This window comes from Ochotona curzoniae, unplaced genomic scaffold, assembly GCF_017591425.1.
Source record: "Ochotona curzoniae isolate NIBS_2020 unplaced genomic scaffold, NIBS_Ocur_1.0 scaffold_4953, whole genome shotgun sequence".
NCBI lineage: Eukaryota > Metazoa > Chordata > Mammalia > Lagomorpha > Ochotonidae > Ochotona > Ochotona curzoniae.
The window spans coordinates 1045106-1060418 of NW_024467127.1; the positions used below are offsets into that span (position 1 = coordinate 1045106).

General features: G+C 40.8%; 1 protein-coding gene across 2 annotated transcripts in view; it reads right to left on the reverse strand.

Moving 5' to 3' along the window:
• Positions 1–15313, reverse strand: part of LOC121150345 (contactin-associated protein-like 5) — a 544128-nt gene that overhangs the window by 77871 nt on the left and 450944 nt on the right. For both annotated transcript variants that reach the window (XM_040971192.1, XM_040971191.1), the window contains exon 14: positions 13786–13942. In XM_040971192.1, coding sequence (XP_040827126.1) covers positions 13786–13942 — 157 coding nt within the window. The remainder of the gene's footprint in view (positions 1–13785; positions 13943–15313) is intronic.

The window sequence follows — 15313 nt, forward strand, 5'->3', positions numbered from 1 at the left end:
CCATATGGGATGCCAGTGCATGCAGTAGGATTAGTCAGTTGAACCACTGTATCAATTCCATTGTCTTATATTCTTTTTTTAATTTCATTTTATTTATTTATTGTTTTATATTCTTATAAGACTTTTTTTCTTTATTCGTGTAGACTGGGATTCCCCTCCAAACTCCCACCCCCAGACAGATTTTCCCTATTTTACTACAATGTTATAGTCCTTCATAATTTAAAAACAACTGACATGTGATCTGGTCATAATATCATAGGTATTTATCCCCCAGAAAAACGAAGCACATTTTCTCACAACTTGATGGTTTAGAATATCTTTATTGTAATAGTAACCTGGCAAAACTTTAAATAGCTATCTGAAACATACTGCATAAACATTCCTTTCTATTTATAGAAAGGAATTCTAAGGTGCATGAAAGAATAATGGTTCATCTCTAAGCATTGTGGGTAAATCTCAAAAAACACAGTGATAGCGCCTGGCACGGTAGCTTAGAAGCTAAAGTCCCTGCCTTGTGCTAGTTCTAATCCTGGCGTTCCCACTTTTCAATCAGATCCCTGCCCGTGGTCGGGAAAGAAGTCAAGTGTGGCCCATAGCCCTGGGAACCGCCAGCTGTGTACAAGACCTAGAAGCGGCTCCTGGTTCCCGGCCAGGATCGCATCAACTCCGGCCATTTAGGCAGCTTACGGAGTGAGCTAACGAACAGAAGATCTTCCTCTCTGCTTCTCCTCCTCCTTCCCGCATATCTCACTTTCCAATAAAAAAAAATCCTTAATAAAAGTGGCATATATAAGAAATCAGAGAGTCAGTGATATATTGCATATACTTACATCTATTCAATATTTAAGGAGACATATAATATAGGTGCGAGAGTAGTGCAGGAAAAGCAGAGGATGCAGCCGTGTATGTATTGTTATTGTTGCATTTCTACAGATGCATACATTTATCCAAATGTCTCAAGCTTACACTAAAAACAGATACGCTTACGGTACTTAAATGATATCTAAATTGGCTTTTTATAAGATATAAGAATTCACCCCCTGGCACTTTTCAGTTGTGCTTCATTTTTAAGTGTTTTACGTAGTTTATTTTCTTGATTACTGCAAAGATGGAAATACTATGCACATTTTCAGACTCATTTCACATCTGTCCACTGCCACTCATTATTGAACACCTGAGGGTTTGGGCTGATAAATTTACCAGGATAATGCAATAGCACACTTGGAACATTTAGACTGGATTCCACTGCTAGACGTTAGGAACCACTTGTAACTCGACAGTATTTCCAGGGACGGCAGTGACTAAAGATTGTAAGAATTGAAAATGAAGGATAACTCATAAATAGCAGGCAAAAAACACATTTAAATTTCCTAGCTAACTCAATAAAGTATGGTGGACACTAACCCAGTGGACAAGCAATCTTATAAAATGATTGTGTTCATTTGATTGGCAACCAGCCCTTATGGGAAACCTGTACATTTACTCATGCCCATGCGTTCGTATTAAAGTCACTTGATTGAATTCAATATGTGAATGACAAAAATGATTCCAATATTTCAAAGCATTTGGGATGGTGGGGGTGGGTTAGACACAATAAAACGATGCAAGAGAATGTTGAACATGTTGATAAGCAAGGAGTCTGTAGCTGCGTGCTGCATCCCAAAGTTGTAAACTTTGGAGCAGATTTAGAATTCTTACGTGGTGATGCTCACTAACTTTGGGAGGTGACTGGGTGGTGGGAAAGCATGTTCATTGGAAAGAGGTTGGTCCGACTTGAAATCATTTGCTTTCCAATCAGTAATTGCAAAAACATGGAAGCAACCAAAATGCCCATCAGCAGAAGATTGGATAAGAAAGCTTTGGTTCATCTACTCCATGGAATACTACTCAGCTATTAAGAAAAACAAAATGCAGTTCTTTGTGGCTAAATGGGCACAACTGGAAACTATAATGCTAAGGGAAATGAGTGATTCCCAAAAGATTAGATACCACATGTTTGCCTTGATTTAACCTGTAATTTTTGTATGGTTGTTTGTTATTTTTTGAACCTGTCATTGATACTGTCTCAACCCAGATGTTTCGAAGAATGGAACTTGCATTATTTTTAACATATTGTTTACCCAATACTATGTCAATTAATTCCATAATGTTGTATATTGATATTGAGGCCTTGTTGGGGCTTTTAACTGACTGGATCTTTACTCTGTTAGACCTATCTTCAGACCATAGAAGGTCTCCCCAAGAGGCCACTGAACTTATCTGGACAATAAGACGCTGAACTTTATGCTAGGCATGTGTTTGCAAGCAATGAATCTCAACTGATCTTGAACTATGGTTATGCAACAAGGTGGAGGAATCCACCATGGGGGGAGGGGTATGAGAGGGGTGAGGGGAATCCCCAGCGCCTATAAAACTGTACTACATAATACAATGTAAGCAACAATAAAAAAAAAAGAAATCATTTGCTTTCATGTACATTATGTATATTATTGTACATGTATGTGTATGTATACTGTATAATATCAGTGTTAGCCTTGGTTACCTTATCTTTTATGGAGTAGCAATAACATTAATTTGATACCAAATATACCAAAATCAATAGCTAGCAGCCAAAGTCAGCACTATGAACCAACCAGTACACGGTAGAGGCTCAATCACAAGGTGCTGAAATAATTATTAAATTTGAAATAAAAATGTAAAATGCAAGAAATGTTTTAGGACAATCATGGGATATAATGAGTGATGATGTCAATCAGAGTTTCCAGTGATAGAGATTGTGAGAGCACAACAAATCTACAAAATCCCTTGAGAAACAACAACGGTTAAAAGTGCAAAGGCAAAAGTGTTAGCAAGTGGAAGAGATACCTGAACTTCCATGTTCATCTAAACTTTATGTATGACAGATGCAACCCAGAATCAACCTAGGTATTTTCTTAATGGATGTATGGATGGGGGAAATATGCTTTTATTTACACAATGGAGGAATAGCCACTAAAACAAATAATGCAATCCTGTTGCCTGAAAAGGAGGCCTGAATTAATTGCATTGGGTGAGGTAAGTCAAGCACTGACAGGCAGCCACAAAACTTCCCCACTTATTCGTGATAACTTAAAAGTTCTGTTTCATATAATTACATACTAATAGAACATAATAATTACATAATAGTGATTATTAGAGGCCAAATAATAATTGTTAAGGAAAAGGCTGGAGAGGACGGCTGTTGTTAACAACGGTGGAGTTGCATAAGTGGAATACTTTCAAATGTCCTATAACTCAGAAACATAACTGATAGCAAAAAAAGGATGCATCTCAAAATAACTATTGGAGAGAAATTTGGATCTTCCCAACAAAAGAAACGATAAAGCTTTAAAAGGAAGGACATGTTATTTACTCTAATATGATCCTTGCACATTGTACTGAATATACAAATCCAATTAGTGTATGTCCATGAAGAATAAAATGCTAGCATTGAAAACAAAGAACATGTATGTCAAGACAGATGTTCAAGAACGCTCCAGAGCAAAAGAACGGTGAAGCATGAGTCAGCGTGTCACCTTAGATTAGGCAAGTCTTGGAGTTTTACCAAATACTAAAGAGCATCATCAAGAAAGGGACTCCACTTTTTTTCTTATATCCTCACCGTAAAAAAGGATGAAATGTCACCTACTGGCATTTTTTTCCTAGTAGTCAAGCAATTTTGGCTAACCGTTAGCTACTCGGTAAGCTTTTGTGTGACTGAACCTATTGAGATCATGTATTTTCTTCTTCACATCCCTTTCCCAGGTTCTCAAATGTAATAATTAGAACCTCATGCATATCAGGGACAAACTAGAAAACTATAGGAAGAACTCAAGATCTCAGTTTTCTTAAAAGTCATACTGAAGTAACATCAAAATGCCTCCTTGAGTAAGTCACAGAATGCCCTCTACTTCCTGTGGTCACAGACAAGGAATGGCCCAAAAAGGGCTTGCAACTGTTAATTACCATGCTAAAGCTTGCCAGGTGTCCTCTTAGATTTAAGATACAATTACTATCCTTCTTATTTCCTTCTTCAAAACTTGCAGGTTTTAATGTAGACATCAAAGCTATTAGCTTGTATAGTGCATGCTTGTGACTCAACATACTCATTACTGATAAGCATGAATACTTAGTTCTCATTTTCTGGAATAATCAACTGGTCATAAACTGCAACTCTCTTTACATCATGAAAATCAAATCAATTTTTCTCACAACAGCTCCCCAAGTATTTTACGGCCTTCATTTCTATGGTTTATCAAGTTTATTTTGCATATTATTTTAGGATATTTACTCATGTACTGACATGAGTGTGTTCATTTCGCATTGGCAAATGGGAAGACATTATGCAACCAATAAAGTTAACATTAGCTAGAGGTAAGCAAAGATACCTAAAAAGTTAGAGTCTATAGCTCAGCACAATATCCTAGCTGCTGAAATTCTCAACTTACATGAACCAGAATCCCATATGGGTGTGCCTTTTCATGTCCTGGCAGCCTTGCTTCCCATACAGCTCCCTGCTTGTGGCCTGGGAAAGCAGTCGAGAACAGCACAAAGCCTTGGGACCCTGCGCCTGCGTGGGAGGCCCAGAGGAGGCTCCTGGCTTCAGATTGGTTCAGCTCTGGCCATTACAGCCACTTGGAGAGTGAATCATCGGACGGAAGATCTTCCTCTCCGACTCTCCTCCTCTCTGTCTATCTGACTTCCCAAAATATATAAATAAATCTTAAAAAAAAAAAAAGTTAACAGTATCTTAAAGGGTTTTCAGACTTGAGGTCAAAGCATTGGTTGGGAGGTCCACGTTTCGTATCAGAGTCACTATGTTCAAATGCCCATTCCACTGCCAATTCCAGCCATCAGCTAAACAGCAACCTGGGAAGAATTTCCTGCTGACTCAAAGGGTTGGGTTCTTGAAACCTACGAGGGAGAGCTAGATCTAAGTTCCTGGCTCCTGATCTCAGCCTGGGCCATCCCCAGCTATTGCAGACATTGCAAAGAGAGCTTCGTCTGTCTGCTTCAGCCTGCATTGGTTTCCCCTTTGCCTCTCTTTCCTTATTACATAAGCAAACAAACCGGTTAAAAGATTAATTAATCTGAAAGGAAGAGACAGATTTTCCATTCACAACTTCAGTTCCCAAATGCCCGCATTAGCAAAGCTAATCCTGCCCTTCGGCCTCATGCTTTGAGCTTCAACCCCATCTCTCCCAACTCCTTTTCTGAGTAGATTCAAACTTTCCCCTCAATAATTTTCAAAATTTTCTTTTTAAATTTTTAAAATTTATCATTTAAACATTTATTTGTTTTTATTGGAAAGGCAGATAAGATTTATGGTAAGAAGGAGAGACAGACAGAAAAATCTTCCATCGAACTGTTTACTCCCCAGATGGCCGCAATGGCTAGAGCTGGGTCGATCTGAAGGCAGGAGCCAGGAGCTTATTCTGAATCTCCCATGTAGTGCAGGGTTCAAAGGTTTGGGCCATCCTCTACTGCTTGGCAAGACCACAAGCAGGGAGCCGAATGGGAAGTAGAGCAGCTGGGGCAAGAATTCAGACCCATATGGGATGCCAGTGCTTGCAAGATCAGGATTTAGCTATGGAGCCATTTTGCTCGGAACTACATTCTTTCATTAATCTCACCTTCCTCTACTCCCTTTTTGTCATCCATCAATAGCAATCAGCTTTTCCTCTTTTTTCCATTATGTTGTTACTTTTTAAAAAATCTTTGGTTTTGATATCTCTCACACACCAGCACATACGAACACAAACATACAGATTCTTCACTCAACACATACAGAATTTTCATGGAAGAAAGAATTAAAGGACAAGTTTATTTTATTACAAAAAAGTAGAATTCATCCCCAGGGTTTTTGTTGTTGAGGTTGTTTTTGTTTTTTTTAATAGCACACATGTTTCTTGCGTTTTTAGAGGCATCGTACGCCTGAATTTATAATAATCCTACATCCAAAAAGTGTGTATTTCAACTCTGTTTCACAATTATTTTTGCCTGATCGTGTATTCATCCCACTGCCTACTATTCATGCCCCTTAGATGACAGTTGGCACCTCACATGCACATGGACAAACTTCTGCAACTAATCACTTTTTTCTAGATCGCCTTTCACCTTTCCTATGGGAACCCGCCTGTGGTCTCACCTATATGACTGTTGAGACCATGAATACAACTGTCTTGATCTCTTCCTTTTTCCTCACTTCCTTATTCTTGACTAATTACTTCCTTTGCTGTATCCTCATCTTCCTTGCGTCAGTTCTATTTGGAGCACAACATATTGTTTTAGGGCCTTGGGAATGGGCTCCAAAATGAGTTCATTGCTTCAAACTCTAAATTCTTTTACTCCTCCATTCTTCTTACTACTCCCAGAACCACATTTGCACATGTAAATGGTGATTCATATTGTATTGCTTTAAACCTTTTAAGAAGTATCTACCTATTACAGAAGTAGTCCAGATTCCAAAAACATTTTCACAGAACAAAGCAGACAACATAATTATATTTAAATTTGGCACTGCCTTTGACACAGAGAAACTCTTCCTAAAGAAAACTGCCCTTCAGTCATATGCACTGCTAGAATCTGAGGCTACTAGTCTTAGAGCATAGTGAGGGTACCATCCACACCCTTGGGCATGAGTGTGATAGCTGCCTCTTTTCTTCATTTGGCCATTGATGAATTAACACCAAGTTTTACACACAGCCTCACTTAATCCTGAGAACAACTCTATGATTATGTAATAATCACCTCAGAGATAGGATACTAAGGTTCTGAGAGCAACCTAGGATGCAATATTCCAAATGGAGAGATGGGCGTTCAGTCCAGATTTATTCACAAAGCATTTGCCTATAAATTCATGCTGTTCCATACTTCTTATTATGAGAATAAAGTGAAATATGGTGTTTCTCATGTCTCATTTGAATATTCCCAACTGTACAGAACTGACAGTACCACACCTCACATCCTTGAGCTGCCCTTGGTCCATCTCAAGCTGACATCCCCATGGCTGTCACATAGGCTTGCTCCACACCAGTTCAAGCACAATTGATTAGATTTCAGTTTACTGATTTGTAGTCATATTCCAGCCTTGTATTCCCTGATATTCACTTGGATCACCCTGGCAGGGGTGTGGGGAATCCATAGCCTCATCAGTTACGCAGTTACAAGGCTCTTGGTTTATTTCTGGAAAATATACATAGTTAGGCTTCCCACATTGGGAGAGATGGGGCTCAAAAATCCAGAATTTGGGCCCAGCGCAGTGGCGCAAATAGTTAAGGTCCTCGCCTTGCATGCCCAGGATCCCATATGGGCGCAGGTTCTATCCCGGCAGCTCCACTTCCCTTCCAGCTCCCTGCCTGTGGCCCAGGAAAGCAGTCAAGGACGGCCCAAAGCTTTGGGACCTTGCACCCATGCGGGAGACCCGGAAGAGGCTCCTGGCTTCAGGTAGGCATAGCACTGGCCGTTGTGCTCACTTGGGGAGTGAATCATGGGATGGAAGATCTTCCTCTCTGTCTCTCCTCTCTGTATATCTGCCTTTCCAATAAAAAAATAATAAAAATAAATCTTTTAAAAAAATCCAGAATTTGGAGGTTGAATGGCATTTGATTACACTAGCTATTACTTCTGTGACATTATTCATTTCATCGCACATGTGTATCTTTTCTTTTGACACTGGGTCTAACTTCCAAAACTCAGTATTGCCCCTCGTGTTTTACTTAGCTGATTGGGAAAATAAGAAAAAATGATGGCATGTCACTTCTGCTAAATACACAAAGTATTGCTAACTGAATCACTATTCCTCAGAGACAGATGTCACACTTTTAAAACAAAATAGGAGCCTGACGCTAGGAGAGGTGAAATGATTTAGGCTCTGGGGTTACTAAGTGACAATTGTAAGACCTGAGCATACTGTTACATAACAGAGTGTTATGTAAGATTCATTACCTTTTACACATAGAAAAAGATATGCTGCCAGCAGAAATAGCTGCAATTGTGCGTTTTCACAAAATCCTTTTAAGACAGGTGTGCCTGTGAGGTGAGAAGATAAGACTCTACCCTTTCAGCAAAATATAGATAAGAAGAATCCTTAAATTTAGACTCCTGCATTACTAAGGGCAGTGGCAGCAGTCCATGTGGGACAGCAGAGACTGGAGCAAGAGGGTTACCCTGAGAAGGACCCTGGCATTCCAGCATCTCCCCCATAGTCACACTGAGCTAAGGGTGCTGCCAAGCTATGTGAGTGAGAAGAGGTGGCTGTGATGTCTGCCTCTGTAACTTGTGTTTCCATCTAGTGAGTTGAGGACTTCCTTTGGTGTAAATCCTTCCCTTTGGGTTTAGGATGGTTCCACCACAGTTTCAGGATAGCTCATCCCAGTATGAGCCCCTTGTGCTCTCTAGGAAGATTCTTCAGCAATTTATTGTATCAATCAGAAGTGAAAAGTGCAACACCTTGCAATTCCAGGTTGATTCTATTCAATAGGAAGCATTGAAAAAGTGGAAGCTTGATTTACCTACTGGCTATAATGCTAATTTGGACACTTCCGGCATCATATGTGAGTGCCAGAGTTCAAGTCTCAGATTCTTTCTCTACTGCAATTAATGCACACACTGGCAGGTATTAGGGAAAAGGCTCATGTGCTTGAGTCCTTGCCACTCACAGTAGAGGCCCAGGCTGGATTTCCCAATCCTGACATTGATTTGGCAGAACCCAAGCTGTTGGCATCGTTTGAGGAATGAAAGAGTGGACGGTTTCTCTATTTCTCTATTTCTATATCTCTATTTCTCTCTCCACATTCTTTTCAAACAAATTAATTTTTAATTAAAAACTCAACTATTTTCTATAAAAAATAGAAAAATGGAAACTTATAAGTTAGATTCAAACATTTTCATTGATGTACTATTTCTAGTTGGGAGAGTCACAAATCAAATGTTCAGTATGAAGGGATGATACATAAGCAGTGACACAAATATTATGGAATTCTGTACAGCAATTAAAATTGCCAAGGTGCATCCATTTCCTGTCTATTTAAGGATGCCAAGGAAAAATATCTCCAGGGCATTTTTTTTAAAAATTAAATTGCAGAATAAGATGTCTAGTTTTACCTCACCTTTAGAAACAACTTAATAAACAGTTGTCTAGACAAAGAATGGCTGTGCATAAACAAAAGCGATTATTAGAATGGTCATGGACTGCCCTACTGAAAGGCAGAGAGAAAAACACCAACAACAGAAGCCACCTAGCCTTTATCCATTCATGAATTCAGCAACATGTTTTAAATCATTTCCCTGTGCTAGACAAAGGGAATCAATGACTAAAATGGGACCTGAAGCTCCAGGATCCCATGACTAAAAATATAACATCCCCTGAAAATAGTCTGTTCTTTAAAGAAAAGTGCATGCTTCCTTTTTGGGATATCAGATGACCATAGTTTAAATGTGACATCATTCTCTTCTAATTTTGCCATATCATTTCACTCAGGGATACACTAAGGGCAAAAACCAGGAATCAGTGCTTCTAAAAAAGCTAATAAAAGATGTATGCACTTACTTCTGACATAATGAAATGAAAAGTTTATTGTTAAAAAGGAAAGCACAGGACCCGGCACAGTAGCCTAGCAGCTAAAGTCCTTGCCTTGCACACAACAGGATCCCAAATGGGGGCTGGTCCATGTCCTGGCAGTTCCACTTCCCATCCAGCTCCCTGCTGTGCCTAGAAAACAGTTGAGGATGGCCCAAAGTTGTAGGACCCTGCACCCAGAAGAAGCTTCTGGCTCAACTCCAGCCATTGCTGCTACTTGGGAAATGAATCAGCAGATGGGAAATCCTCCTCTCTGTAAATATTCCTTTGCAATAAAAATGAATATATTTTACCAAAAAAGTAAAGCATTCCATTAGTTGGCCTGTATCAGTTCTTAGGACATAACTAAGAGACACAGTTGCAGGTTTCCCTGTCTTTCTCTTGACATCTTGACATTCTTTGTCTTTAAAGATTTGTTTTATTTTTATTGGAGAGGAATATTTACCGAGAGAAGGAGAGACCGAACGAAAATCTTCCGTCTGCTGGTTCATTCCCCAAGTAACTGCAGTAGCTAGAGATGAACCAATCTGAAGCCAGGAGCCAGGACCTTCTTCCAGGTCTCCCACACAAGTGCAGGATCCCAAGGCTTTGGGTCATCCTTGACTGCTTTCCCAGGTCACAAGCAGTGAGCTTGATGGGAAGTAGAGCAGCTGAGACACGAAGTGGCATTCATGGAATCATGATGGTTGCAAAGCAAGTTTTTAGCCAATAGACTATGGTGTTGGACCCCAAATCCTGCTATTCTTTATTTAAGCCTCTTTCATTCATTTTAACTGCAGAGTTACAGAGAGACAGAAGGGAAGAGAAGAGGTCTTTCATCTGCAGATCCACTTCCCAAGTGGCAATGATGGCCAGGACTGGGGAAAGCTGGGGCTAGGGGCCAGGAATTTCATACAAGTATCCATGTGCATGTGAGAGGAAATCCATCTTGGTCTCTCATAAGAATGTAAGGGGAGTTTCATCCACGACTCCCATTTAAGTGTCCCGAGATGGGCCATTTTCTTCCGCTATTTTCTCAGTGTTATCTGCAGGGAACTGGATCAAAAGTGGGGCAGCCAGGATCTGAACAATGTCCATACACAATGCTAGGTGGACTTAATACATCACACCTCATGCTGGCCCTGACACCCTAAAATTCTGATACTGGGGCTATTCCCTTCCAACCCATACAGCCCATCTCTCTCCTGCGCTGTTTCTTTCCTGCAGCAATGTAACACAGCTGCTGGGGATGACACCTCATAGAGTCCCTTCCAGTTAGGTGATTCGATTGGACAGAAGCTCCTTTTCACTCATTAATCAAGAGTTATGATTCACTCAGTTGAATTTCTGCACTGTTTCCTTCCTGTTCAACTCATATATCGAACGGATGCTTTGTTTTGCCTGAAGAAGACCAAATGCTTGTGCTATTCACTTCTCACCTTCTCCTCCATCTTCTAGGCTGCCTGTTTCACCTGTTCTTACAAGACACTCACTCACCCTATATATTTATGTCTCATTGCCTCATTTACTGACATTCTTCAACACAAAGTAAAATATCATCAGTAAACGGAATTTGAAAATTCCTTAGGATTGGGGGGGAGGGGCAGAAGGGAATCTTTGATCGGCCTGACCTTAGCAAAAAAACAGTATGTATTTTGTGGTGATGAGATCTCAGAGATTCTTACAGAGGTTTCTACAGTGTCATTGCGGAGCAGGCATGGCTCAAAACGCCAGCAGTGGCACAACACTGGTGTAATCAGTTAGAGCATGCTGCGGTTTTACTGGCCTTTCAAGTCCACACTTCAGTCAGATGTCTTTTTTTAAAATTTTTATTTATTTTTTTAAATGATCTTACTTAGTTGATTAGGGTACAAAGGGTCAAGGGCTACTGGAAAGTGGGCAATACCATTGCTTCCACGCTAATATCATTTTTTGCCCTTGTATCTGGGGTCAGGGGAGAAACAAAGGGAAAAGCCCCACCCAGCCTCCCACCCATCCCAGGTCCCCGCTGGGAGGCACGCTCCGAGGGTCCTGCTCAAACAGTTTTGTTAGTTCAATAGTTCTGAATTGCTGCCAATCTCGCCGTTCCAATCGCAATGAAACCTATTCAGAATCTACTGGCTAACATAGTCTCTTCATGGTTGGGGTCCTGAGATCAACAGTTCAGTTGGAGAGATCTCCAGAGAAACTTCATCTGACATGATCCCAAACCTGATTCTTGTGTGAATTTGCCAGTACAGGATATAGCACACAGTCTATCGCCCCAATCAGCTTATGCACATGCTGGTCGCTGCAATTGCTGTGTCAGTTCTGCTTCCAGTCCTGTCATCCACTTGAACCAATGGATGTTGCAGTCCAGCTTGATCCTATCCACTTCATACTTGGTCCTCACGCAAACCAGTGGGGGCTGCAGCCCAATCGGTGCAACTCCCCATAACTCCCACCAGGCCTGCCCCCTTCTCTGGTTCCCATGCATGCCAGTATGTACCGGAGGGTTGTCCAGTCTGTCCCACATACCATTTAACTCTGGTACTTGTCAATGGACATTGAAGCCTAGTTCAATCCAATCAACCTACTACCCAGCTCACACACATACTAGCAGGTGCCCTTCTGTCTAGCCACCCCTGCCCCTGTCCTAGTTTTCGTGCTCTCCAGTCATTACCCACGAGGGAGGTGCCCACTAACTCTACTAGACCACTCCAACTTCTGGATTATGCACTCTCCAGATGTTTCTGGCATTCAGTCATGTATCTTTAAAGCAGTCACCATCTCAGAGCCTCAGCTTCCATTTCTTGAGAAAACAAATCAACTCAAGGATGTTGGGAGGCTATAGTGTGAGTTAGAGTATGGAAAATGGGTAGAGCACTCAAGTTTTATAGGCAGCAGTTTTACAAGTGACAATACTATCTAAGAATTGTTGTATATTGCGCTATTCCTTAGGTACTATGTCAGAGCAAGCTGGCTTTCTCTCTCTCTGTCTCTCTCTTCCTCTCTCTCTCTTTTTCTGCCTTTCAAATAAAATAAACATTTAAAAAAAGCAACATTTGCAAGTCTGTATTCAGCAGATTTTGGACTTGTGAGAGTGTCAGAGGAGAGGAAACATAATCAGAGGGTGTGATTAGCAGTGAACAGTCGCAAAAGGGAGGCATGAGACCATGATCCCTCTCTGTCTCTAGGAGGCAGTAAAGGAAGTCCTAGCTAATGCAGTGTTTGGTAGGCAAACTTCCTATAAAGAATGGGCTCCACCCAGAGGAACAGAAGCAATGAAAGGCAAGTGTCCAGCCAAGACGGAAGCCAGATGTGAGGGTGAGTATGAGAGGGTGAGTATGAGAAATACCCCCACTTGCCCACGTTGGTTGCAAACTTGTCTTCCCTTGTCAGCTTCTCTGATTACATACCACAAAGTGGAGCTGCTTCTTTTCAGCTTGTGTATCTGCAAACGATGCTTAGTATCACATGCACTGAAGATGAACTTAGGAATCAAAGACACGAGTGAACCTATGCTGAGGGGAGTAGATACTTTCTGTCAACACAACCAATTGCCACTTTCACACCTGCCCATATCATAAGCGTGTAGTTGTCATTTATTCCATGATTCCTCCTCTTCAAAACGTCAGGTTTTGTTTGTTTGTTTGTTTTGTATGTCTAACACCCACATGGAAGACTCAGACTGAGCTTCAGGTTCTGAAATGACAGATGAAAAATCTCCCTCGTTTTCCCTCCTCCCCTCTCTCTTCCCTCCATAATTTTCTTCCCAAATCTATGTATGTCTTTCAAATAATTTAATTTTAAAAGAAGAGAGCAATGGCTGGTGACTAGAACATCCATGAGGGAACTGGGGGAACGTCTATGTAGTTACATTTGCCTGTCTCATTCACTCACCCATTCCATATCTGTACTCTAAACTATGCAAACACTAAATTGCAGAGATCGGTATTCCATTCTATTGCTTTGGAGCAGAAGAGTCAGAATGTATACAGAGGTGATAGTGTGAAATACAGCTTTTGTTACATCCTTCAATCATAGCAAATAAAACACGAGAATTGGTTATATATGCTAAAAACCACCATAATGCACAAAACAACTTTCATTCATTTAAATTTCTCATCTAGATAATTTTTCAATGAGAATATTTCCCTTTCTTCTTTAGGGAAATTTTACAGATCCGTGCATGTTCCCAAGTGCAAGCAGCTCATAGTTTTCCTTACCACTCATCTTTGTCCAGTTCACAGTTGCAAACGTGTGGAATGTCCATGCAACTCTTGTCCAGGCCACATTCACACTGCTGGAGCCCAGGAGGGGAACCTCCCCAGAATGGGAACCTCTCCTTGGACCGCCCGATCCACCAGATGTACGGTGCTCCATCTGGAAGACAAGAGACTTCCCAGGTCAGGGGGAGGGTGTCACAGAGACTGAGGGCAACTATCCATGTATGTGTGTGTGTGTGTGTATGTATGTACCTATCTATTTATCTATTCAATAAAAATTAAGAGCTTAATCTATTGGAAACGAGTTCTCAGAGGATTCAGAGGATTTGCTACTTTTTTGGGAACACAAATACTCAAGTGGATGTGGGAAATACGGGAAGCAGTCCCTCCAAAGAGCCCAGTGAACTCTCCAAGTTGCTCTGCATAAATGCATACAGTTGTCATGGTAGAGACCTACTGAAGAACTCCCTTCAGGATCCCTGCAAGAGCCTCCCACCCCCCTTTTCCCATTGTCTCTGCTGCATGAGTCCTATCCGAGTGCACTCCAAGGCTGTCCCATCACAGTCCCACTGCTGCCAATGCAGCCCATAGTTCCACAACTATCCTATACCTCTCAAACATGGCATAGGACTCTCTGTGCTACTTAGCACTTTATCTGATGGGGAAAGACTCGACTCATTTCTAACTCTCTAGCATGGATTGTTAGGAAACCTCCAAAGAACACAGGAGAAATTACTCAAGGCTTTTCATTTGATTGCAATCCAGGAAACTGAATCTTGACTTCCTTTCTCATAAGCTCTCTCTCTCTTTTCCTCTCATAAGCTCTCTCTCTTTGTGTGTGTGTGTGTGTGTGTGTGTTTGTGTAAAGGGGCTTTCAAAATAAGGAGGTTGACACTGTTGCACCAAGGGTTAAGCTGCTCACTGTGACATCAATATCCCATACTCGACTGCTGCTCCATTTGTGATCCAAATCTCTGAAAATGCACCAGAGAAACCAGCAGGTGATGGCCCAAGTGCTTACGTTAGGTCCCTGTACCCACAGGAGAGACCTGGATGTACTTTCAAGCTCCTGGATTCAACCTGTCTCATCCTTGAAATCAATGTTAGTAAACTACCAAGTTGAATCTCTTTCTTTCTCTGCCCTCATTTTTCACTTTACCTTTCAAATAAATACATATTAAAAATAAAATTGGTCATGGAAAATAAACGTGTAGTGTTAAAAATCATACATGGATTTAAGATGATTTACACAAACATAATCTTTCAATTCAGTTTTCCGTGGACTGGATTTTTTAAGATCACTCAGATTCATTTAATAATATAGCGATACAGGTTATACACACACATATATATATATGTATATTTATTTATGTATCTATGTAAATGTATATATGTATACATATATGTGTGTATAAACACACACACACATACATAATATCCATTGATGCATTCTCTAAATACCCAAATAGTGAGTGTTGCACTTTGTCTAAGGAAACAAATGGAAACTTTGTCCATGTTTCCCACATAG